At 38.8% G+C, this 26,520-nt stretch overlaps 1 protein-coding gene across 8 annotated transcripts in view; it reads left to right on the plus strand.

The window, feature by feature from the left end:
* Positions 1–26,520, plus strand: part of SLC44A1 (solute carrier family 44 member 1) — an 83,356-nt gene that overhangs the window by 29,978 nt on the left and 26,858 nt on the right. For all 8 annotated transcript variants that reach the window (XR_007200785.1, XR_007200784.1, XR_007200786.1 and 5 more), the window contains exons 5-10: positions 9,227–9,320; positions 14,102–14,271; positions 16,056–16,145; positions 18,259–18,386; positions 19,417–19,603; positions 21,550–21,715. Coding sequence is in view for 5 of the 8 variants with exons in the window: in XM_048290768.1 (XP_048146725.1) it covers positions 9,227–9,320; positions 14,102–14,271; positions 16,056–16,145; positions 18,259–18,386; positions 19,417–19,603; positions 21,550–21,715 (835 nt within the window). In the remaining 3 variants the exon portion in view is untranslated. The remainder of the gene's footprint in view (positions 1–9,226; positions 9,321–14,101; positions 14,272–16,055; positions 16,146–18,258; positions 18,387–19,416; positions 19,604–21,549; positions 21,716–26,520) is intronic.

Consider the following 26,520-nt stretch of genomic DNA (forward strand, 5'->3'; position numbering starts at 1 on the left):
TGTTATTGATTACATTAATAAACAATTTGGAAAGGGGAAGAAACAGCAAGGTTATAAATCTTGTTGTGACTACTGAATTATTTAGAATTATATGGAGGAAAAAACCCTGCTATCAATTGCAGTGGAATAAAATGTCAAATCAAAAGGAGTGCCCCCAGAATGAAGGAGTGGGAAACTATTGTTATGCATATAGTGTTTTAATTTTAAATCGTTATTGGTACTTGGGGAAGAGATTGTGTAACTACCGAGGATCACAAGAGGATGAAGTTGGAGGCAGAGCATTGTCCGAAAGAGTAATGTTTATGAATTATTAAGAGGGACTGCATTTTGTGTAAACTCATGCTTTGTTGGCATCATAAAGGCTGTGTTCTGCTCTTGACAATTTTTTTTAAACTTACACACAAACACACACGTATGTATGTACTCAGTATGTATTCACATACTGTATGTATATACATACTGAGAAGGGAAGCAAGGATTATCGTAATAAGAGGACCAGTGATTTCCTCTGTCTGTAAAGAGAAAACTTTCAGGAAGAATAAGGTCATTAAAAGCAGGAATATCTTAGAGAAGGTTGAAAAATTATTATTCCTTTATCTCATAACCTGAGTAATGTGAAACTAGAGATCAAAAATGAAATCGCTAAGCTTCAAAGAGATTTTTCTGCACACAAGTTATAGTTAATTTACAAAACTTACTGCCATGAGAATATTTTAAATACAAAAAATAAACTCTTAGAATAGTACTGTTTGGATATTGTGTTAGCGCTGAAGAATATCCTTAAGTTCTAAGTGGTGCAGAGCTAAAGATTAAGTAGGAGAAACATCTGCTACTTGACTAGATGGATTCTTAATTTGGTTCCAGAGTAGCTGGTTTTATTTAGCACTGGAAGAAATACGAGCGGAGGAATAGGTAGATTAATATTTGTGTTCAACTGTACTGTTAATAAGAATGGGAGAAAGTGAAGACTATTGTCTTTTTTTTAATTACAACTCAAAATACACATATATATATATATAAATTCTGAATCTAGGAATTTTTTTACATACTCTTAGTTGTAACAGCATGTTTTTGGTCTTCAATTCTAGAGACTTTTGAAGATGTAACTAGTGGGATTTTTGATGTATCTTTCTTGGAGTATTCTTGCAGGCACTGGAGACTCCTTACTTTCATTTCAGTCCTATATTTACGTATAAAAGCAACTGTAATTTCTCCTGCCCTTTGATGCTCATTGCTTTAAAGGAGTGGTGGCATGTCTCTCTGCAACAACTGAAGTATAGATATGTATAAACCTTGCTGTTCTTTCTTGAAAACCCACACTGTGCTTCTGGAAGGCACCAGTGGGTAGATCTAGAGTATGAAGCTTTCTTTTTTCACTGAGGATAGCTCTGTCATATTAATCTGAGAAGTCCTGACAGCAAGGTGGTCTGTCCTATGCCTTTTTGCTCATCTCAAGGCATCCCTATTTTGCTAGGACCCAGAAATCAGATTTAGGTGTCAAGGTTCAGCTCTGTCCTTTTTTGGTCTTCTGGCTCTATTCCTGCACATTTGCAAAAGGCATAGCTGCAATGTTTAGCTATGTTTGTGCAATCCTCTAGTACTTCCACTTTATATGATACTTTAGACTACATTAAAATCTATGGCTAAGAAGTAGAGTTCTTGTTTTCTCAGTCATTTCCAGCTCTGATGCTAATCTATGCATAACTAAATGCTACTTCATTCCTAAATGAAGCATCATATGTGTGTGCTCTTGGAAAGGTTTTGTTTTTCTAAAATAGGTAAATAGGAAATTTATACAATCCTAAGCTTTTGTGCTTAGTGCTTCTGTTCTGAATAGAATTACTTCCTATAGTTGTAGATGGGTTATAATTACTATTGTCAAACCTAGCAGTCAAAGAATAAAGTAAGTCTGGTCAACATAATGTGGTTTGTTTCATGGTAATCTGAACCTTTTTCCATTTGACAGGAGTTCATGAAGAGAGGTTCATTATTACTTGCCGTAGGCGTGCTTTTTCTGGGGTCATGCAGCATTATTCTCTTTACTGATAGAACTCAGCCAAGGATTGTAACTACCACCTTTTGTGGAAGTAGTGTTTGGCATCCTGCCAGTTCTGTGGGTTTTGGCTCTTGAATTTGCAGCAGCCAGATACATGAGACGCTGTTTTAAGCTCTCACTTTTCTACGCTGTGTTGCTAGTCCATAATATGCTAAGGCAATACCCAATTATTGGAAGTGTACCAAGTTGTCTCATTGCATGAAGCTTTGAATGGGTAGTGTGGTTCAGATTAACACTTTAGAGCTGATTGAGTTTGACAGATAGATTTCAGCCAGGTTCTGGGGTGAGAAATGTAGGAAAGTGTTAAGAATTTTATCCTTGTGACAGTCTGGGAGCCTTGTCCTTCCTGAACACCAGTGAACTGCAGCTCTGTCAGTGTCAATAACATACTCTAGCCTTTATTGCATGGGTTGGTGGAGCATAATCATCTGTGAGTCATGTATTCACAATGTTAACTAAGTTTTAATTGGTGAACTTAGTCATAAAATACACAGAACTCAAGAGGAAGTAGGACTGGGCTGAAAGTCCAGAGATGAGGAGTTGTGATTTAAACAGTCTCATTGCTGCTAACATTTCCGAACATTTCTGTGTCTGTGAGTTTTATTCCTGTGTCAGAGAACTTCATGAACTAATAGGATGTTATGTGTGAAGGAGACAATGAAATAAGATACTAAGTTTTTGAACTATAATCTCTGCTTTGTCATATGGCCTTTTAGAAGTCAGTTATCAGTCACTGTAGAATATACTGAGTTGGGGGGACCCACCATGAAGTCCACCTTCTGGCCCTGTGCAGGATACTCCAAGAATCACACCATGTATGTGAGTGTATTGTCCAAACACTTCTTGAACTCTGTTAGGCTTATGCTGTAACCACTTCCCTGGGGAGCCTGTTCCAGTGCCCAATCACCTCTGAAAAGGTGAAGAACCTTTTCATAATATGCAACCTAAATCTCTCCTGACACAACTTCAGGCCATTCACTCAGAGTGCCTGCCTCTCCTTTTCCCCTCACAAGGAAGTTGCAGGTTCCCCTCAGTCTTGTCCAGGCTGAATCAACCAAGTGACCTCATCCATTCCTCACACAGCTTCTCCTCAAGTTCCTTCATCATCTTTGGTGCCCTCCTTTGGATGCTCTTCAAGAGCTTAATATCTTTCTCATATTGTGGCACCCAAAACTGCCCCCAGCACTCGAGGTGAGGCTGCCCTATTACTGCAGGCCTGGGCCCTAGGGTATATCACCGTGTCCCGCAGCCGTAGGGAGGAGGAGGAGAGAAGATCCAGCAGGCAGGAATTGTGCAGCAAGATTGCCTTATTTAATTATTTTACAAACTCTTTTATAGACTTTTTTCTTCATAGTCTAATTGGACAAAGGATCAGCCACCCCTTGGGGGTGATTGGCTAAAATCCTAAAACATCCATTGTCAAAATATTTTTCTACTATACCATAAACAAGACTTCTCAAGGTTGCAGGTGGCTTGGTTGTTTACATTCCCTGCTACCTCTTCTGCGTGAGAGAGAAGTCTCTCACGGACTTAGAAAATAGCAAGAAAATCCTTGCTAGCAGCATTTTTGTATCTACACTGCCCCAGTGCAGAGCAGAGTGGGACAATCCCCTCCCTTGCCCAGCTGGCGATGCTGTGCCTGATGCACCCCAGGACAAGGTTGGCCCTCCTGGCTGCCAGGGCACTGCTGGCTGATATTCAATTTGCCCTTGACCAGGACCCCCAGGTCCCTTTCCACAGCACTGTTCTCCAGGATCTTATTCCCCGGTCTGTCCATGCATCCAGGGTTGCCCTGTCCCAGGTGCAGAATCCAGCACTTGTCTTTCTTAAACTTTATACAGGTGGTGATTACCCAGCCCTCTCATTTGTTGAGGCCTCTCTGCAGGGCCTCTGCCTTTGAGAGAGTGAATGGCTCCTCCCAATTTTGTATCATCAAACTTACTGTGACCCTCAGTCTTGTGTCCGAGTTGTTTGTGAAGATGTTGAACAGCAAAGGGGCTCAGCTGGAGGCCCATGGAATCCCACCAGTGGCAGGCCACCAGTCTGATGTCACCCATTCACTGTAACCCTTTGTGCCTGACCCCTGAGCCAGCTGCTCACCCATCACAGGATGTCTTTATCCAGCTGTGGGCTGGACATTTTCTCCAGAAGTTTGAAAAATATTACATCAACTGGCTTCCCTTGATCAGCTAGGTGGTTTACCCTGTCCTAGAAGAAAGTCTTCCTCTCATGAAGCTGGTTGTGATGATGGCTGTGGTGTCATGCATGCTAAGAAAGCATTAAACACATCACGTATGTCATGCCACATTTGTGCACAATACACACACCATGTCAGACTCAGAATGGAGGTTCATATAAATTACTTCATCAAAACTGTGGTTTGTAGTCTCTCAGGCTGTGCTTTGCCATGTGTGTGTGAGAAGGGGTATGTGGAGCTGCTTGGAGCTCTTTGTAGCTTAAACAAAACATACTCCTAAACTTCTAAGGTGATTGTGCTGCTCCTGATACTGAAGCTATCCATGTTGTCTCTGCATAGTTCTGTATTTTTCTGCTTAAATCCTTGACTCTGAATATGAGTCCATGTTTCTATATCTGAAAGTCCTTGTTTTAGCTGCTGTTAGTAAGTGTTGATAGATGGGTAGACCCTGCTGAGCTCTCAGAATGGAGTCCAAAACCCCTGGTATGCTTTCCACTACTATAAGTCAGGGAATATAAATGTCATTGGTGTCCTCTGTGGACTGCTCCTCTTACTGGATGACTTAGGAAATCCTACCATTTCTCAAGCTGTAAACTCTTGATAGTAATGCTGCTTTAGCAGGGGTTTGTTTGTTGGTTTACAGTACAGCAAATACAGGAAGGAAAGCTGTACTGGAGCTCTGGTCTCTAAAAGTATTTTTATCTAACCACCTTTGGTTAGTTTGGACCTTCCTGTTTACTGTACTGTTGTGGAAAGCACGGCATTATGTCTTTTGTGCACTGTGTCTTCTGAGCACACAAGACTTGCAATAATTTGCCTTCTCATTTAGAAAGAATCTTTGAAGTCAAAGTTATGGCTTTCTACAGCATCTTTATATATAATTTGGGCTAAATATAGCTATTTTCTGTGAATGCCAGAGATAATGGCTGTTTAGCTCCTTACTAATCCAAGCCTAGACAAAAGAGAAAGGAGATTTAGAAAAGAAGTTCCTACAGCTAGGTTGGAAGTTTGTCTCTTGAGATACTTTGCTCCAGTTATGGCTCCCAATACGTTCTAATGGCTGGAGCAGTTCTATTCATTGAAAAGACACCATGGAACAGAAGCCATGGTATGTCTCCATGACACCACTTTGTGTGTAAAACCACCAAATACAGAATCGTGGGACCAAAGTGTGCACACACAGGTCAGGCACACTACTATGTGCTCACCAGTAGCCCTAAAACAGATGCTCTGCATAGTTTAGAAGTATTTTTCTTTAAGGTTGAAACATGTTGGGATCTGAAATGCAATCCTTGTAGGACAGTTTGATGTCATTTGCCTAAGGGCTTCTCCAGAAGAAATATGTGCATTCTTGTAGGAAGCAAAAGATGTATTATTTCAATGATCTTTTAGTTTGTTTTCTGTGTTCTGCACATACTGGTTTTGAAACATTTATGAGTGATAATAATTTAGGAATAAAAGTAGTGACTTTGGTAAACTAATTATCTCAGCAAGGTAGATGACTCAAATGTTTCCTTAAACTTTTTCAGGCCTTACAAACTTGAAGAGCAACAAAAAGATAGGCTGTGCTAGACAGTCTCTACTAACCTAGAGTAACTCATAGGGAGTGGAAGGTTTGACAGTGAAGTTCATTCTTCTCTCTCTCACCTTAGAAAATGAAAACTTCTATTTAATGATGCACACGGACTCTTTTGTTAAGAAATCAGTTTTAAATTTAATGTAAAGTGACGTTATTCAAGCACGCGTTTGAGTTCTAAAACTCTCCTACACAGTATTAGAGAAGTTGGAAGGTTCAAAATATAAATAAGTATTTATGGGAATAATTAGAGTTTCTGCCTAGTTATATGGGACAAAAGGACTAATAATCTTATGGGCATTATTTTGGCTTTGGGACTGGTAGTTTCTTTAAATACAGGGTGGTTAATACCCTTTGTTTGACAAACTCCAGGAAAATATTTCTGTGCTTGGCTGTAACTCTAAAGAAGCATGCCGTGTGAGGTAGGCAGCTGGAGGGCAAAGATCCAGAGTAGCCCAAAAGCAGTTCCCAGGCAAGAGATGGTAGTGGCAGCCTGAGTTGTCAGGCATGACAGGAGGGAACATACTGTTGGCTTCCAGAGGGACCTGTCAAGGTGTCTCAAGTTTCCTCTACAGCCAGAAGTGTACTGGGTTACCCTGCAGGTCTTACTTGAATGGCTTGTGACCTGTATTCAGATCAGGGTCTGGTATTTGATTTTGCTTCGTTTATATTTGTGATCCAAACAGGTCTTCAGATACACATTTGTACAAAGAGTTTCCTTTCCTCTCCATAGCAAATCCTACCCTTTTTCTCTCCTGCCTGAACTGCTAGCAGTCAAAATGGAGCATGGGCATCCACATATCAGTCCTGTCCCTCTGGCTTGTTTAGATGTGGGGGCCTTTGCATAAGATACTTAAACTGTAGTTCACAGTGGTCACTTGGCAGAATGGCCAAGCTGACCCCAAACATTGTGTGTCATGAATCTGTATACACTTGTCCACATAACACACATCCCACTTCTTCTCATAGAACTCCTTGTTCTCACCATAGAATCACAACCAGGGAATTATTTAGGCTGGAAAGCACCCTTAAGATCATCAAGTCCATCAGTAAACCATTTACCTACGCTCCACATCTGCATGTCTTTTTAAGTACCTCCAGGGATGGTGGCTCAATTGCTTCCCTGGGCAGCCTGTTCCAATGCTTGATGACCCTTTTGGTGAAAAAATTACTCTTAATACCCAGTCTAAACTTTCCCTGGCACAGCTTGATGCCATTTTTTCTTGCCCTGTCTCTTGTTACCTGGGAGAACAGTTAACACTGTACCTCCACCTCACTACAGCCTACTTTCAGGCAGTTGTAGAGAGTGATAAGATCACCCCTGATACTCCTTTTCTCCAGGCTAAACACCGCCAGCTCCTTCAGTTGCTCCTCATAAGACTTGTGCTCCAGACCGTTCACCAGTTCCGTTGCCCTTCTCGGGACCCTCTCGAGGACCTCAATGTCTTTCTTGCAGTGAGGGATCCAAAACTGGACACAGGATTTGAGGAGTGGCCTCACCAGTGCCAGGTACAGGGAGACAATCCCTGCCCTGGTCCTGCGAGCCACACTATTTCTGAAACAGGCCATTGGCCTTCTTGGCCACCTGGGTGCAAGTGGGTCATGTTGAGCTGGCTGTCATCCATCTTTATAACTTATCTTTTAGTCTATATTCAAAGCAAAATAAATGTAAATATCTGCAATCTTCTTTTTCCTTTGGCTTTTAAGATAAACCTGTAACACTCTCTACTGCCAGCCCCTCTATCAGATGGAGTTGTTAGTAAGTGCACATGATCTGGAAGTTTTCATATGTACAAGAAAAAATTAAAAATTTTTGCAGCAGTATAGAGCCTTTTGTCCAAGAAGGACAAAATATTTTAGATACTACATTTACAACTAAGATCTAAGGAATGTTGTTTTGTCTGATGTCTGTTTATCTTATGCCATGTTTTCCACATAGGCAAGCAGAGGCATAATGATTCATATTAACAGTATAATTGAAAATGCATTTCAGATGTTTCACCTGGTAACTTTTCTTTGTAGGAAATCTAATTTTCTTCAATAGTGCATTTGGTGGTTAGAACTGGCTTCCAAAAAACCTCTTTGTAGAAGTTGTACTTAAATAGTGTTCCAGAGACTGCATTAGATAGAGAGCAGCTGAGGCAGCTAAGTAGGCTCTCTGCTCTTTCTGTCTGTAAATAGAAGAGGTCTCTTCATAGAGGTAGAAATAAAGCAATGATAAATAAAATTTCTGCAAATAATGCTCTACAAATTCTACAAATAATAGTTCTGTTTTGTGTAATGCATGCCAAGATAAAGCTGTTTGTCAAAAGTCTTGGTTTATTTTGGGTAATAGTGTATATGTATTATCCAGATCCAGTTTGCAGAACTCTCTTCTACAAAGTATTCCTGAAGAGGAGACTTTAATAATGGAAAGAATTGTTTATATGGATGATCAAGATTAAGATAAGTCCTTATTAAGATAAATGCTTAGTGTATTGCGTAGGGAAAAAGGACACTGAAAGTTATGTATTAAAAGCCCTTGCATTTGGAAGTAAGCAATCTATTAGGAAACAAGCTTGGAAGGAAATTAATTTTTGGATAGGCAGCTTGTATCATTGGAGGCTTCCTTACCTCTGCAATTTCTGACATACCAGGGCTCCAGTCTGATTTGGAAGTTGCTGATTTCCTAGAAGCATTGGGTCAGATGTTCAGTGTCTTCATTATAGATAAATTGAAAGAAACCTCTCCTAGGTAAGGCACTTCCATTAGGCAAGTGTCAGGTACAAAGGAAAACTTAATTTATGTTTGAATTTTGTTATAGGCAACTTGATCTTTATTGTGCTGTACCAATTTGTTTAATGGAGAGAGTTCAGCTTTTTAGAAGCTTTGGATATGTAATGCAGAGCTTCTGTTATTTTTCAGCCAACTTTCTAACTTTATCAGTTCAGGTTCATTGTTTCTCTCCCTGAAATCTGTAGACCAGTTGTATTTTGAATATGCACACGTAAAAAACCGCTGCAAACCCAAGAATATTTTCTTTCTATCATGCATGTTGTGTTATGCAATGTTCATGCCTTAAAAATGATCAAGAAAAACATGGTGGAATAGCCAGGGAGAGGGACTTCATAGTATTTTGTGTCCTTCTCTTTTATACTGTATTGTGAATTAGTCTTTTCCACTCAAATACCCAAACTTTGGAAAACCCAAAGCTAGATGGAGGGTGTTGTTGTACTCTACTGACGACTGTGTTGGATTCACCGCTACCTTACAGGAGGAATTGTAGCAAAGCTTCTTGGTAATAACATGAGGATGTGCAGAATTAGCAGCTGTATCAGTTTTAATGATGTTTGCAAGGAATATGAATGTTTGATTTTTATTTGTTTTCCACACCAATTTTTTTTTTCCTTTTCAACAGGATCCACTCTGTGTAGCTATGAACTACAGCCAGCAGAATATACTACAGACCCAAGGGCTGCCAAGTTATGTCCTAAATATCCTGTTCCAGAGAGGTAATATTAATAAGTTGTCTGATTTGGGGTGGAGGGAACAGAGATTTGTTTTGTTCATGACAGTTCTTTAGAAAATACCAGCACATGTTCACTCTTACCAGGTAGATGTTTCAGTACATTCTTGTATATATTTATAAAATACTCTTTTTCAAAAGGTATTGAAAATAACTCTCAAAGAAAACCCCAAATTTTCTATGTATAGGTTACTGAGACTATTGAGCTGATATCTTCAAATTCTCTTCTATCTTATGTGACTGACACTGTTTCAAGTATCAGCTGTTTTACTGCCTTTCACCCTATCTGTAGCCAGCTGCCAGTCAGCAATGCAGATCTGAGACAATAGTGGAACACTTTTAATCTTTGGGAGGAAAAATTATGTAGGGATGCACAGCTCTCTGCAGCATTTGCTTCTTATACCTTACCTCAGTCAGTCAGATAGATGCAAATGGCTTCATTTTTTGCTCTTTCCGTCCCAAACAACTAATATAAGGATAGTAAAGTACAAAAAAGAGGGCTATATTTTATTAACAGATCATTTTTAGGTTTATTGCTTTAAGTATTATATTGGACTGCTGTTTGTGCAGTAGGATTGCAAAGTTCATAGCTTCATAAATTCTTCTAGCTATACTGACTGGACCTTTGGAGATGAGCATTGCTGAGAAAAGAAGTGATCTGTTAGCTGTTGTGCACAGCCTTCTGTCAGTAATTGCACTAACTCAAGAAGAGCCATGTTGTGTTTCCTCAAAATTTATCTTCTCAAATACACTCAGTAGTGGGTGGTAACTGCAGAGTCTTTTTTTATGCATAGTTTCCTGTCATGTTTTTAGTAAATGTGATATTTGTGTCAGTTCTACAAACTCTGATTTTAAGTCTTTGTTGTTTACATGGTAACCTCTCCACTGAATATTTTTTTTTTGTATTAGAGTGACAATTAGCGGCAGCTGGAATATTAACTTTTTTTTACTTTTCCCTATATAGATTAATATTCCATGCAGCTAGTCAGCTGTTACAGCAGTAATACAAAAACAAATGAAAACTTCACTGCCAGTTTGCGTACTGAAAAGGCTTGTTAGTCTTAATTTTTGCCAGAATTATATTGACTTCTCATTGTGTGCTCCCACGTCATTCAGTCTCAATGAATATAGCTTAGTTAGAAAGCAGAAGAATAGAACAATGTGTTAGAGCTCTAATGATGCTATGTAAATTCCTCATAAAAACTACCTCAAGACTTATTTTAAAAAAGCTATTGTGTAGGGGGAGTATTTCCCCTTTTTGATACGGTATTACTAAAATGTACAATATGTTTGAGTATTTTTGAGATTGAAAGTTTGAACTTAATACCCTAAGGCAAAAAAAGCCTTAGGCACTGGTTTTTGGGTTTTTATAGTGAAATTATTTGAGTAAACGTAATTTGAAGGTGGAATGGAATCCTCTTGAGACAACCAAATGAAAACCCAACTTCTTGTAGACTGAGGCATTCAGGAAGAACTTACCTAACAGTCAGATTTGATCTGTGTCATCATTTAAACCCATCCAGCAACTCAGCCCCACACAGCCACTCACTCACTTGCCCACTAGCAGGACTGGGGAGACAATTGGAAGGGTAAAAGGTAGAAAGCTTGTGGGTTGATATAAAGATAGTTTAACAGGGGAAGGAAAAACTGCACACACAAGCAAAGCAAAACAAGGAATTAATTCATCACTTCGCATGGGTAGGCAGGTGTTCAGCCATCTCCAGGAGAGCTGGGCCTCATCACATGCAACAGTTATTTGGGAAGACAAACACCATCACTCCAAATGTACCCTCCTTCCTCTTCTTCCCCCCATTTTATACCCAAGTATGATGCCATATGGTCTGGAATATCCCTGTAGTCTGTTGGGGTCACCTGTCCTGTGTCTCTTCCCAACCTCCCATGCACCCCCAACTTCACCACCATCACAGCAGTGCAAAAAGCAGAAAAGGCCCTGACTCTGTGCAAGCCCTGCTCAGCAATAACAAAAACATCTCTGTATTATCAACACTGTGTTCAGCGCAAATCCAGAACTCAGCCCCATACCAGCCACTGTGAGGAAAATTATCTTTACCCCAGTTGAAACCAGCGCAATCTGTCAAGGGTTATGAACCCTCTGATTCCCATTAATTCCATGGGATGGAGATAGCATATGGTGTGAAGACTGTCCCTTGATGTTTTCTCTTTGATGACCAGGCTTCTTCACAGCCTTCAGTTGATGCTATTAATGGACTCTTACCATCCATCTTCAAGGTATTACGTCCAACTTTGACAGAGCAGTACAGTCTAGCGGTGCAGTCAGCGATATGTGTGTCTTCCACATCCAGCCTCAGTAGACATGACTTGACTGTTTAGAGGATTTGGAGGAAAACCTGTCCAGTCCCTGTGGCATTTAAACCAGCTGTGCTGAGGGACTGCCCTGTAGAGGTTATAAAGAGCAGCTAGGTGTGGCATTCCAATCAGACGCCGCCTCCCTTCACACAGATTACTGTATTTGCCCATGGGTAGTAGTGTAAGGAAAAACTCTTTGAAATCTAATACTTGAGTAATCAGATGGATCTTCTAACTTTATTTGAATATTGCTTTAAAAATACAGCTTCTGAGACCATCTGCTGGCTTGAACTTTATTCGTTCTTGTTTATGATTAAGCATCATGTTGCTATTCTTAGAAATTTGTAATTCCTTTTCAGTAGATAATATGCCAAGATATAATCAAGAGGTCATATAAAATAGCACAGGTCATGGCAAATAGATCTATTATTGTGTTTTTTATTAAGACACTTTACCTCACATACTCATTCAGTCAGTACCACTGAAGCAGAAGCAGATCTCAAAAGTGGAGTCTCAGGAGTCCCATTTACTCAAGAAAGCTTGTTGGAATCACTAACCTATTTTTTTAAATTAATTAAAACAAACTTAGCAATTAATTACTGTACATGAAAATAGGTAACTTAAAATAGATAGTGAAATTGCTTTAGGTTAAGGGATATTAGATGAGTAATATAAACTCTGATGCAAAAAGCATGTTTTCCCTCTGTTGGGATGTATTTTGGAAGAGGGCTTTAATTCCATTAGTTTGCTTTTCAAAGTGGATATTTTTGTATTTGGATGAAGGAATGACATTCTTTTGCTTACTCCTGCCTCAAAATTTGGGCTTTGTTACTGGTAATGACAACTTATAAATGCTCTAGGCTTTCTGCGAAGTTGTAGTACTTAATAATTAAATAAACCTCTCAAATTTCAGTCTTTTTCAGTAATACTGCATATAATGAGCAGCAGTGTTTCAAAATAGGCTATGTTGTAAGAGGCTAAGAGGATGCATGGACTGCCTTTTAAGTAGGGCAGCCATCACTATGGGTTTAATTTGTTTTTTAACAACTGTGACTAATGCACAATTACTTTGCTGTGCTTAACTGCTGTATTCATTATTATCTGAAAGTAGACCATCAATATGAGCATCTCCAAATGCATTTACCTACTCAGCACAGTAAGCCTAGAGCCATAAAATTTGCAATCATCAGTGACTTCAAATGAAAACCTAGGATCTACTAATTACCTAGATATGGCAGGTGATCATAATTTCTCCCAATTTCTTTACAGTATAATTACACATTAATGGTTTTCAGCATGTCATCCTTTTTCCCCAAAAAAACAATGGATAGGAAAGATGTGCCTAAGGCAGCTGGTTTATTCACTATGTGTTTAAAATGATGGTTAGAATTTTGGAAAGACATGGCCTTAAAAAATAGTGATTGAGGACAGAAAATTGTTGATTTCTAGGTCATTGCTGAAATGGGGAAACTGCAGAAAATTATGTTCATTGCTGCTACAGTCCACTGAAATCTTTCACATAAGGAAGATTGGGCAGGGTGAAACAATACAAAAGACATTTTTTCAGTGGATCCAATTACAGGAAGGAACATGTAATTAATGTCTGAAATGTAACAGGGAATTGATCAAATGATCACTTTGAGATCTGACATATTTTATGAGCAAGACAGACAGCTACTAAATGGGAGATTTAGAAAACAAAATTAGCCACTTTTAAAGGAAAGTTTTTGCTCTCTTGTATCTTTCTCTGATGGACTTGAAAGCAGGTTCTTCTGAGCATTGTGCAAAGTTTAGTGCGTAGTCTCAATAGTTTTTTGTGAGAGTGCTTCCAAAACCGTTCAAAGCAGTAGAGACATCCTGGCATGTTTTGCGTAATTTTAACAAAGTCAATGAATAGAAACACTGTGATTGTAAAATTCAATACAAGAACAAGCTTAGTATGGGGAAAGACTAGGAATAAATACATTGGTTTTGCTTGGCAGCAATTGTGAATGCTGATGTCCTTTAGCACAAAATGCATACTCTCAAGAAGTGTATTGTTATTCTGCAATTTCCTTTGCTGCAAATATGGGCCAGTATTCCATTCTAACATGAGTGAAAGGCATTGTTTCAGCTGCTCGTTCACCACTTGAAAGAAAGACATTTAAGTGGAAATAGGAACATATACTTTCTGAGCCTTGTCATTTAAGGATGGGAGGGTAATAATTTCCTATTGGAATGTACACTCCAGCCTCACAGGGTTATGTGTAAGAACTGCATCACTTTCCATTATGATCATCCTCATTTCAGCAGCACTTGTGCATTCAACACATGGTTTCTGATTATGATGTTGTAAGGGTAGAATGATTGCATCTATTCACCTTTCATTTGTGTGTTGATGTGGCATTTATATTAAGTAGGAGTAATTTTTTTTTCTGATTTTTTTTCTTGTGTCACCAGTGCACCTATTCCATTCTTCCATCGCTGTGCTCCTGTGAACATTTCCTGCTATGCCAAGTTTGCAGAGGCCCTGATCACCTTTGTCAGTGACAGTAGTGTCTTACACAGGCTGATTAGTGGAGTTATGACCAGCAAAGAGATTATAATGGGACTTTGCTTGTTATCACTAGGTAATTGTTTTTCTCATTACTAGCTGTTTCTTAGTGTACTGCATTAGGAGATTGTTAACACACTCTAACCACAGTATGAGCAAAAAACATGTATAATAGCGACAATCCCTTAGCAAATTCTTCAGAATGCTTTTTTAAAATTGTATTTGAGAGCTGGGTAACTTATTCAGAAGTATTATATATATGCATTCCTCTTTTTTTATTTCTCTTCCACTGATTACAAGATAGTGGATGTGTGGCTGTTAATTAGCCAACATTAGTTTTAACAGTTAAGAGAGCATCCCCTTTTTCCAAAGTTTTATTATAATATTCCCTTTTCCCATTTGTAGTAGTCATCTTCTACCAACTCCAGTCCAAATAAACCCTTTCCAAATAAAAAGGACAGGGTGAGAAATGCACAATGTTGGATGTAGGGGATTTCATTTGTTTCATTTAACGTACTTGCGCAAAGATATGAGAACTTTCAGAGTGAAAACAGGAAAATTAGATGCCCATTTGTTGTACTGTATGTTACCTCCTTCTTCCCCTTCCTCCCAAATTAAAAACTTCAGGTCTTTGAAAATCTCAGCCTTGTCTAAAGAGCTGGAAATTCCCAACAGTACAGAGGTCCTGAATTGTTTCTATAGCTGCGAGATGCCTCTAATTTATAGAGTGACACTTTGCGCTAGACTGAAGAGCTGTCTTAACAAAGTCATCTTGTTTAGAGTGGAATGTTGCCCACCCACATAAATTGCTTTCCTAGTGAGTCTATTTTACTCATACAGTGTATAAAATCTGAAATCCTGAAGTGGGAGGATCAAGATATTAGCTATGCATATGCACAGTATATCATTTAGAAAGAAACATTGCAAAGCTGTATCAGATATAGGGATCCTTTGTTTTCAGTTTGCTTTTGTGGTTAAAAAAAAAACGGGGGGAGGAAGGGAAAAAGAAAGGAAAAAGAAGAGGATACTACATACCATTAACCTCCCCCTACACACACACGAAAGACCACTGTGTATGTTTTTAGCTGTAACTGGAAAGCTGTTTATTTTTACATCTTGATAGCTTCAGTATTTGGCAATAATGGTAGAAAACTGGAATCTGAAAGCTAGTGGCTGATTTGCAGTGCTACTGTTCAGTTAGAAGTTAGTGCAGAGTTTACATACAGTTAATTTAAAAAATAGTTTTCCTAATTTCATAGTTAGACAGAAATTATTTATTTTAAAACAGTGGGTTAGACTGTGATTCAAAAAGCCAGGTTCCAGTGGCTTGCATGTAACTGCTGAACACAAACATGTATGTGTTAAACTATGAGTATGCACTTGTACACCCCACTCACTTAGCCTTAGCTGTATAGTTTTTTTACTTATGACTGGCATGACGTTTTGGAATACACAGATACCATATTAACTGCACTTGTTTGAAATGTGTATTTGAGTGCAGACTCTGCTCTGGTCCTCAGGAGGTGTGCTCATGTTACCAGACCCAAAGTACTGTCATGTCTTGCTGTTTGTTTGTTCATTGTCTAAGTACATCTCTGTCTGTATGCACACATTATGTCTTGTATTTAATGTATTGTGTAAATGTATTTGTGCTCTCATTGTTTTAATCAACATTATCAAAGCAGAAGTTGTAAAGTGCCTAATTTTCTTAACTGTCTATTCGGTGAGTTTGTAAGACTCAAAGAAGAAATCTGTAAAAATTCTGTTGGAAGGCAGTTTTCTTAGTGCAGTGGGAAAATTAGGAAGGCTATTTCTACTTGAAGTAATTAGTCTGCTTATTTTATTTGTCTTCTCTTGCAGTGTTGTCCATGATTTTGATGGTTATAATAAGGTACATTTCAAGAGTACTTGTCTGGATTTTAACAATTCTTGTCATTCTGGGATCACTTGGTAAGTCTTGCTTGTCTCCCAGTGTGAGCACCCAGTTCTAATCCTTGTGCTCCATGTCCTCAGCCCAGCTACATCCCATACAGATCTTGGATCATGCATTTCCCTTCAGCCTGTTTTTGAGTCCCTTTCAAAATGCACATCAGAAATGCCACCTTAGTAGTTGCAGACCTCTCTCAGAGTACATTGCTCCTTGGATATTTGCATATGCTGCTTGGCAGGCAATCTTCATGTCAGCTTAGCTCACTAGACCCCACAGGTGTCAGTGCAGGAGATTCCTCACAGCACTTGTAGCACAACCCTAAACGTTGCCTACTTCTTAACCTGCCTTCCAAATAGGTCAGCAAGGCAGCACACCTGGCTGTGTCTGATGGCTGGTGCATGAAGAAATCAAAGGGCAGCTATTGCTTATGCAGCTGAATATGTTACCACCCTGACATGTTCATCAGCCCCTTCAGTTCTTTGAGTAGCTCTTTAAGACCTCTTATTGAAGAGAGGAAGTAAAGGTTCTTGTCTAGAAATTCTAATAAAATCCTTATATTTCCATATGGCTCAGGAAGACCTGCATGACCTAGATCATGTGTGAAATGCAACCGGCCATGCTATCTTGGAAATGTCCAAAGGTTATCTCTTCCAAAATGATGTAGCTTGTATGAAAATAGCCTTATTTTATCAGATCAGCTTTTAAATTTGTAAAACTAAAGTTTTCTACGCTTCTTACTGAGTAGATAAGCCAAAATGTCTGGGCAGATGACTGTAGGGAAGAAAAAAACCCACAATAATCGTATTAGGAAGCACTAGTGATTTAATTCTTGCAATCCATGACTGCAGTGGATGGAAAAAAATCAGCAGATCATCTGTATTTTTTCAGGATCACTTTGGTTTTCTGCTTAATGGCCTCACAATCTATGACCAGGGAAAAGGAAAAATATAGATTTTTTTTTTTTTTTTCATTTCTATTCTCTTTAGAAGCTGAGAAACCATGTTCAGTGAAACAGTGGAATGACTTATATTATTGGCAGCTGTTACTATGTTGTAAAAAGTTTCATCCTTTACACAGCCTGAATAAAAACCTGTCTTCTATGACACATACTGCTTATTCTGTCTTGGCTGTTTGTTTAGGAGATGTCGAAAGAGCATTCTTCATTTTAGACTTGAACAGAGTACCTTCAGCAAAAACATGTGATCACAGAATGGGTAAGGTTGGAAGGGACCAGAGAGGCTCATCTGGTACAACCTCCCGACTAAGCTCATGCATTTGATTCAGAAATACCACCAGAACAGAGAAGGACACTCAAAAGAAAAAAGAAATGTCTCAGAGAGGAGAGGTTATCTCTCTGAGGGGCTGGAGACCTGTGTTTAAGAAAAGCTCTATCTTGGAAAGGCAGCTAGAATAGGAGAGTGTTATTCTGGCCATAAGGCTAGGTTTTCATAACAGGGATGAGAAGATAGTACCTCACGTTGTATTTGCCTCCTGTGCCTTTCACTAATTTTTTTTCCAGTGTCCAAGATGTTGTCTGAAAGCAAGTTAAGCTACATACCATTATGGTGCTGTTTCCAGCATCAGGCTGATCCTTGTTGTTTCAATTACCCAGGAGCGGTAGACTCCTTGTTTTGTTGTTGCTATTTCACATCCTAGTCCAAAGGTCTGTCTCTGTTCTCCCTCCTAAATTCTTACCCCCTGCATTGTTATACACACATATACATCCATACATATAGCCTACCATAGAACTATTTATTCTTCCTTTTGTTCCTCTCTTACGTGTCTAGTGGGAGCTGTGCTGTTCATTGTTAGGGCTCCCCATGAAGTAATTCTTCCATGCAGTTTACCCTAGAACACAGAATCAAGGTTCTGCAAGTCTCTTAAGTGGTCATAGTGTGGTGAGACTGTGAAAAGAGTTGATTCACCTGAGAAGAGGGCAACAGATGACAACTAAGTACTTCTCCCTCCTCTCAGGTTCCTGTTGGGTTGAGCATCACTGCTCTTGAGTGTTCAGTACCAGATTAGACTTAAAATGAAAGAACTGTTTCATTTCTCTGGGACTAGGTAGCATGACTGTGTCACACAGAAGATGTATCATTCATTTATCCTTTCTGTTTTCTCACTAAAACGTAGGTGGTACAGGAGTCCTGTGGTGGCTCTATGCTAAACAACGACTATCTGCCAGTGCTCTTGAGACTCAAATAGCCAAAGACAATCTTCAGGCTCTCTTGATCTATGCCATTGCAGCTACAGTCTTCACGGTATGGTTTGCTAATGACTGCATCATTTTCTTGTTCTTGTCTTCCTGTTGGTTTCTGTTTTTTTTATTCAGGTGAAAGCATTGTATTGCACACATTTTTGAACAGTTTATTTCTGCCACAATTTCTGTTGAAGTGATTTTCTTTCATTATGTTATTTTTTTAACTTTCAGGAACTGTTCTCTAATACCTAAATATGAGTCAGGGGAGATTTTCTAGGAACAGTTCTCTAATATCTGATTTTGAGTCAGGAGAGACTTTCTAACCCTGCAGCTACTTTCATCTACTGTGAAATGTCCACAGGGACTTCCAAGAATAGGTATGATATTGGACTGCCAATCCAAAGAGATTTTTCTTAGGTTCTCAGTTCAGAGGTACTTAGTCATCTCAGTGTATTTAAAAATCCTTAGCCTACTTCTGAAAGAAGTTGTTCTCAAGTCGTTGTGAACTGAAATACTAACACTGACTATTGGACCAATTTATCTTTTTTGGGCCTTGCTGTTCATTTCAGAGTCACTGAATTTACTACCAAAAACTGACAATGTTTGACTAATTTCACAGGAATTGTAGACTCCCTGTTTTCTTCCTCTTTTTTCACATCCTAATCCAAAAGTTCCTCTCTGTTCCCTCTCCTAGATTTTTAGTCCCTATGTTATTACACACATATATACATACATCCTGTAAGATCACCACACCATAGTCAAATATAAATTTTAAATTACCTTTCTGCTAAAACTTGCCAATTTCACTGTTTTGTAAAACATAACTGAGGATAGAACCTGGTCTTATCTAATCAGCTTGAGGCTGATGATGATTCCAAATACATAATTATGAGAATGGAATTCCCCAAAAGTATAATTTGGAAAATAATTTATCACTAGAGGAAGCTGATAGAGGTTTTACATTTTGATCTTGTGATCTTCTAGATAGAGTATCTGTTAATTTAGTGTGTTTGAATATCCTTGCTATGCAAAAGAATAGCTTGATTCTGTTTCAGTACTCTAAAATGTGATTTGAAAACTTCCCCCTCTAGGTTATCTTGTTCTTAATTATGTTAATTATGCGCAAAAGAGTAGCTCTCACCATTGCCTTGTTCCACGTGGCCGGCAAGGTCTTCATTCACCTGCCGCTGTTAGTCTTCCAGCCATTTTGGACATTCTTTGTGCTTATCCTCTTCTGGACATACTGGATTGCAGTCCTGCTTTTTCTTGGTACTACAGGTAAGCAGCTGTCACTTATTTTAAATACATTTCACTTTGGTTTTGTATTATTTCAAGCAGAGTTGGCTAAAAAGCATTTGGGAATCTCAAGGAAAAAAGCCCACTTGTGCTTCTATTCCTGTCTACTTCACTGACTTCAGAGCACTTGTTTCAAGAAAGTTATCGTGCATTTTAGTGTGCATTCCCAGCATGGTACTTTGTGTGTGGCTTTTTGATTTGATGCAAGCTGGCTTGCTGCAAACCATGAGACTCTATTAATAAAACTGCTGTAGCAATTTTTCAAATAATTCCCTCAAATTTTACACGTGCAAATTAAAGACAGCATAATCTTGGAGCTAATATCACCAAGTGTTGTTGGCAGTACTCACACAGATGAGTACACAGTAAGGGAAGGGCCATTGCACACAATTACTGTCTCCCACAATGTAAATATTGTGGAATTAGTTTTCAGTTGTTTGTAACTTAGGTGTCCAGTATTATTCCAGAATCATTAGGGAGATTTTTCTGCTGTTTGTACACTGTATTCAGAGAGCAGCCAATGTACTCTTAATTCTGCCTGCTCTTCAGTACATAGAAGGTGAAAGCTTTATTTGTATTCAGGGTCTGACAAGAGCGTCTAGAATTAATCAATCCTATAGGTCCAAATCTTACTTATTTCAGCAGAGAAACATAGCAGATGCTTTTTAAAAAGTGTGTTATTTTGCAGTATATTGTAGATAACAGAGGCTGTCATTCATAAATACCTTAAAATTTTGAAATGTGTTGTTTACTACTGATCCAAAAGTAACAGTGTTTCAAGTCACAAAGCTATTTCACAGTAATACAAGGTAAGTATTTTTCATATCCTGAGTTCTTAGCAAGGGTTGGAGGCAATAGAATTCATGTGTTCTTGTTCTCATTACTGCTGAAATTTTTAGTTTTCATTGCACGCTGTGCTGTGTGCAGAAAATGGTCGCCACTAAAAATCTCAGCCCTGTGCTTCACTTTCTGAATCAGACCACTGCACAGGCACTAAATTTGTAGCAGAATGTAGTCTGATTTTACAGGTAACTGGTAGAACCCTTCAACTGGCCTTGATTCTTCAAAAACTTATTTATCTTTTTAGCTTATATGCACTCAAACAAAATATTTGTGCAAATAAGGCCAAATCCTTGTTCACTGAAACCAGATTTCAATAGTTAATATATTCACAAGAAAACATTGATTTTATATGTAAGTATAAAAACATAACTAGGAACGCGGATAATGTGCCGTGAGTGCTAAGTCAAAACAATTGTTTTTCAAGGTATGCACTTTATGCACGTAAAGTTACTTGCAGTGTTTTTCTGAATCTCATCAGCTGTTCATGTGACTGTTGTATAAGATGAAATATCTCACTGTGCATTAACACATTGAAATAGACCTTATCCTAGGAGTGTTCTGACATGCTGTCAGTCTCTGTACATGATTCATATTAGAGAAAGAGTCAGTGCATTCTTGAATATATGAAATCATATATTTAGAATTTCTAAGGCTGTTCCGTATGTCTGTTAATAGCTTTAAAGCTACAAAAACTTACTGTAAGGAAAACAAAAGTGATTGTTAATGTTGACATCTAGATGTAAGGAGCTGATACTGATTCCTGCTGTATGAATAATACTGATAAAGCAGCTAACTCAATTTAAGAATGACTGAAGTAGACTTCCATTATGTTTAACTATATGAATTTTTGCTATAAGATGGTGGTTAGTTGTGGAAATTTTTTTAGTGGTTTTTTTTTTCCCCAATACCATTATACTTATTGTCTCAAAAACTATCTTTCTTAAGAACAGTCTTCCTGAACATGACATTTAAAACTATGAGTACAAACTGGAGGGTTTCTGCTGTAACTGGTTATGAACCATATGCTTCCTTCTTTATCAGGTGATGTAAGCATCAATTACTTTTTTACCCTCATTTATTTCTAGGTAGTCCTGTCCCAAATGAAGAAGGATTTGTTGAATTTCAGATGGCAGGTCCTTTGAAATACATGTGGTGGTACCACATAGTGGGACTCATCTGGATCAGCGAGTTTATCCTAGCCTGTCAGCAGATGACAGTAGCAGGGGCTGTTGTGACATACTATTTTACAAGGTAAGGATAACTTTGATAGCTCTATCATGAGCCACACTGGGCACCACTAAATTTGTGTTGGTTTGGCCAAATTTAGAAATATATCTTCTGAGAGAAGGCAGGTTACAACCACCCCTCCCCCACCAGGTTCTGGAATAGTTGAATTTTCCTTGAAGGAAATTGAAAGAGATAAAAACTATTTAACAAACACACAGGAAAAGAATAATAATGCTAAATGATAAAACCTCTCGCTGTGGAGAGAAAAACCTGGGAAAATTTCAGAGTCCTTCCGTAGTCTCTATCTCTCCCTCCTTGGAGCTGGGATGGGGTGGTGAGCCCACCTCCAGGGCCAGGGCCTCGGTGGAAAGTTCTCCCGATGTATTCTGATGTTGAAACAGTCCAGCAGAGAGAAAAGGAAAAAAACGAAAAGGAAAACAAAAGTTCAGCTCTCCGGAGGAAAAGGAGCTGAAAAACTGACCGAAAGCTGGCTGGAAAGCAAGCAGGCTGCTTCCCCACCCTCGCTCTGCAGAAGCAGACAGGTTTTATCTCTGTGTCCTCAGAACATGAAAACAAACTGCTTTGGAAAAGTACACTTTTCTCTCTCCCCTCTCAGGCTCAATTTAAAGGCATAGAAAGGCATATATGCTAATTTCTGGGCATAGTGCAGCGATAGGGAATACAACATCAAGTCACCCCAAGACAGTAGCCTACACATTGACTTAGCAGAAATAATGAGGGGCAGAGGTTTTGGGGAGAATACTTGTATCCATTGTGAAAGCTGGGGAACAGTTAAATTGCCTTGACTCTTTTTAAATCATGTGAAGTCCTGAAATATCTGTTTTGCCAGTTATAGATGGTGTTCTTGACATATAAGACTTGAAGTCTTATTTGCCTTGTAACCTGTGCACATTCTACAGAGATGGGTGGTTGTTTACAAAGTAGGATGTGCCTGGAAGGTCATCTGTTTTGCTAATAATTAATGCTGGTAAGATCTGTAGAGGTTAAAAAAATAATGAAAGCAATTGATTATTATTTTAATTGCAAAACAGTGCCTTTTAAATTATTTACAGTGCTTCACTAGTCTTCATTAATCTTTCTTTCATGAGATTACGTAAGATCTTATTAGATTCATCATTTACATATAGATTCTGACAAGATTGTATACAAGTAAAAATTCTTGTAAAATTTTAAAGCTCCATATTTCATTGCTATGTTTGTGGACTAAGTTGTGTATCAGTTTTTGAATAATGTATGCAGATATTTTTCAAGTGCATGATTCAGATCACAAATATTTAATTGGTTTGTCTTTTTAATTGAGGCTGTTATCTGAACTACATTTTACTCCTTTTCTGTTCTACTCTTTAAAATAGTATCAAAAGCACGGAATCAATTTACTGTGCTGTCAGAAATTTTGTTATTTTCTTAATGATGAAGTTCTCCAGTATACCAGTGAAATACATCTATGAAATTATTACAAGATGTTACAGGGATGTAATCTTGTGAATAGTTAAACTAGATTGAGTACGGAATGAGGAAAATACAGAGGGAAGAGAATAACTCTGCATTTAAATAGATTGCTTAGGAACATGTATGCTTCACCTGTAAGTTTATGTATTTCCTATCACCTGAGGGTGAATGGATTTTCTTTTTTTTCCATATTCTATAATTCCATAACAGCAATTTTATTTTAAGTTAGTAAATACTCATTTCTCTCTGCTCTTATCTTCTTCTTGCATTTTAAGGTGCAATCATAATTTGAAAAGTGACTTGTAAAAATGGAAAAGGCATTAATTTGCACTTACCCATTATTTTGCATATGAGCAGCTTCCCAAATCAAATGAGACGAGGTTATCCATGGAGAAATGTTTTATATGTGTTCACTGCTCATTCACCTTAGCCAGATGGATTCCTTTCAACTCAGGCAATAAAAGGCCTCAAAGTGTTTTGCAAGACAGACTTTGCCCTGAACATGAGAAAGTGTTTGGGTTGCCTGGGCATAAGACTCAAGCCATTTTTGTGATTGTGCCCAACAGGGAGTAAAATTTGTCTTCCCCTGAAAGTTAGTTGAGAGAACATACAGGGTAAACCTATTTTAATCATTAACGTCTCAGATTATGTTATGCAGGTATTAGTTTCATGGAATGAAGAACCTACTTTATTATCTTTTCTGAATGAAATTTGCATCTTTCTGAAGCTGGGGAGATCCTTTATTTTTTGAATGTTAGCACATGTTTCTTAATATGCTTATTATCATGCTCTTATTTTTAATAAAGAAGAAGAGCCATTCTTTAAATGTTTAATAGTGCTGTTCTTTGAGAGAGACATATAAGTGAGTTTCTTGGTAGAAAAGTGGCTTCAAACTGTGAAAGTATTTATCTGATAAATTAAAAATATTATAGCTACATTGCATTAAATAACTTGTTTTAAGGCTCAACACTTGGTACCTTGAGGACATAATAGCTAAATCAGAAATGCAAAAAATCTGAGAAAAGACTGTAGGTGATCAATTAGTAATATCCTCTCCAAAGTCCACACAAAGATCTCCAACGAAACAAGAGGGGAGAAGGCAAGTTTATCTAAAAATGTATTAGCACGGTTTCTTACTGTTTTAGAAGGTTTTGAATTGCACACCATCCAATGTAACTTTACAGGAACTGCCAGTTGTTAACAGTGGTAATGAAGCCAGCTGCTAGTAAGACTACCTGTCACCAATGAGTATTTTCAGTTGCTCAGAGAATCACTGGCAAAGGTATTGGCAAAAACAGGTTAGTATAAAAGTGAAAGTGTGACAGTTCATTCACAAGATTCACTCTACTTCTTAGTAGATGGTTAAAGCACACAGAGGAAAAGTAGGATTAAAATCTAAAATCAATTGATCTAAAACTAAACCTAAGATTATTTATGTGGAAGCTGGGGATGGAAAAAGGTTAAGGATGAGAAAGGATAAGGATAAAAAGGAGTAAGGGAGACCCTCCCACTGAGTCACAAGAGTGGACCCTCTTGCCTCTTTCAACCCCAGACTTGACCAACAGTTTAGGCCTAAAGATTTTAACAGCACTTAAACTTAGCATCACTTAATCAATACCCTAATTTAACCAATTTTCCAGAAGAGTCTATAGAATTTACTGTGAGCACAACAGTAACTCAGTTATAGACTTGACTTACTTAGCAATCTAACATTCATAGTACATTTGCTGTAGTACATTCACACTCACACTTGTATGTACAAGGTATAGATCAGTAAAAATAATTCCTTTCAAGTTCAGGGAAGTGCTCAGGCTGGATGCCTTTGCACCTTCTCAACAGGCAAAGGGTTGAGGCTTGAGCAGTGGGGTGTCAGCCCAGGCTCTGTCAGCAGCATTTGACATTGGTCCTCTGAGTATCACAAACTTGAGAGTTCACTGGCTCAGAGAGGCCCCACTCAGAGGGAGGTGCTGGTCACAGCCCACTGCAGTCCAGGAATCTGCGGGGTTGCAAGAGAACTGGCTTCAGTGATAGTAATTCTCCATCCTGGCCACAATTCAGGTCTGCAATTTTCTTTGAAAGTTCAATAACAGAAATGTTGTTCTTCCTAGGTTGTTATTTAGTCACAAAAAAGAAAGTTTACAAGGCTGTTTAAAAACAGGAGCTTGTTAGACAGGACAAGTTCCTGGGAGCAGACCATGTTTCTGATAAGTTTGAGGAGCTGAGCCCAGGTGCTCTTTGTCAAGACTGAGGCCTAACAAGCATTTCTGAGATCACAGTGCAGCCCAAAGCAGGAAGGGACAAAGGGGATGCACCACCACACTACTCATATGTGTTACGAATAGATTTAAACACAGAAGAGCAAAGAAAACTAAGTCTCTGTGAATAAAGCAGATCAAACCCAGAAAGGTTTGAAATACACCCCAAAACTTGATTAAAACCAAAGGAGGTTAGATGTTGGTGCCAAAAAAAACTTGATATATTTTATTTAATTGTAAAAGAGGCAAAGAGAGAAAATAAAGAAAGAAAGAAATCGAAGAAGAGCGGGGTGGGGCAGGGAGAGTGACACGGGTTAGGTAGAAACATATCATCCTTCCAAGGATCCCAATGATGTCTGGTGACTTCTCTCCATCTGATCTTCTTTGTGCTTGGGGTCCCCTGCTGCACCCCAAAAAGTATAGTCCAATGGATTCTATACTTTTTGGGCCAGGTGGGAAAGCCCAGGTGCCTCCCCTGGGGAGGACAAGTTTGACACTGTCCCTTGCAACACTATGGATCTGTTGCATCATGTTGCAGTGCTGTGGTGGAGGCTTTGATGGGCCATGACATCCCCGCTGCTGTCATTCACATGAGTGGCCGTAGATCTGGCTATCCCAGGGTGAAGGGCCCCACATCTGAGCTGGTCTGCACAGCAGAGGATGGGAATTCACTGCCTTTGACTAGAGGCTTTTTCACCACACACCCAAAGCCTCTCTCCGCCCTCCCTTTGGTGTGACAGTCTGTGGGAGACTGGCAGCTGATAGCCCTGGGGCTGTGGTCTCCACCAGGTGAAGGTGAGGCTTAACCCTCCTGTGAATGTATTCTTTTCCCGAAGCCCAGACTTGAGTCACTTTATCTTATCTCCATCAACTTGCAGTCCAGGGCCTCAGTCGGGAGGCTCATGGAGGGTGTGGTGGTCTTCTATGCAGCTTTTGTTATACAGTTTTGCTATAATAGGCAATAAGTCCTAAGCCAAAAAAATTTCAGTCTCTGACAGTATGACATACTGATTCCTTATCCTCGTCCTACTTCTGCATTAGAGAAAAATCTGCGAGTTACACAGATTGTCAGGGTGGAGTAAGCAATATATCCTGAAAGCTAGT

Source organism: Corvus hawaiiensis, chromosome Z (assembly GCF_020740725.1).
Source record: "Corvus hawaiiensis isolate bCorHaw1 chromosome Z, bCorHaw1.pri.cur, whole genome shotgun sequence".
In the NCBI taxonomy this organism is placed as follows: Eukaryota; Metazoa; Chordata; class Aves; order Passeriformes; family Corvidae; genus Corvus; species Corvus hawaiiensis.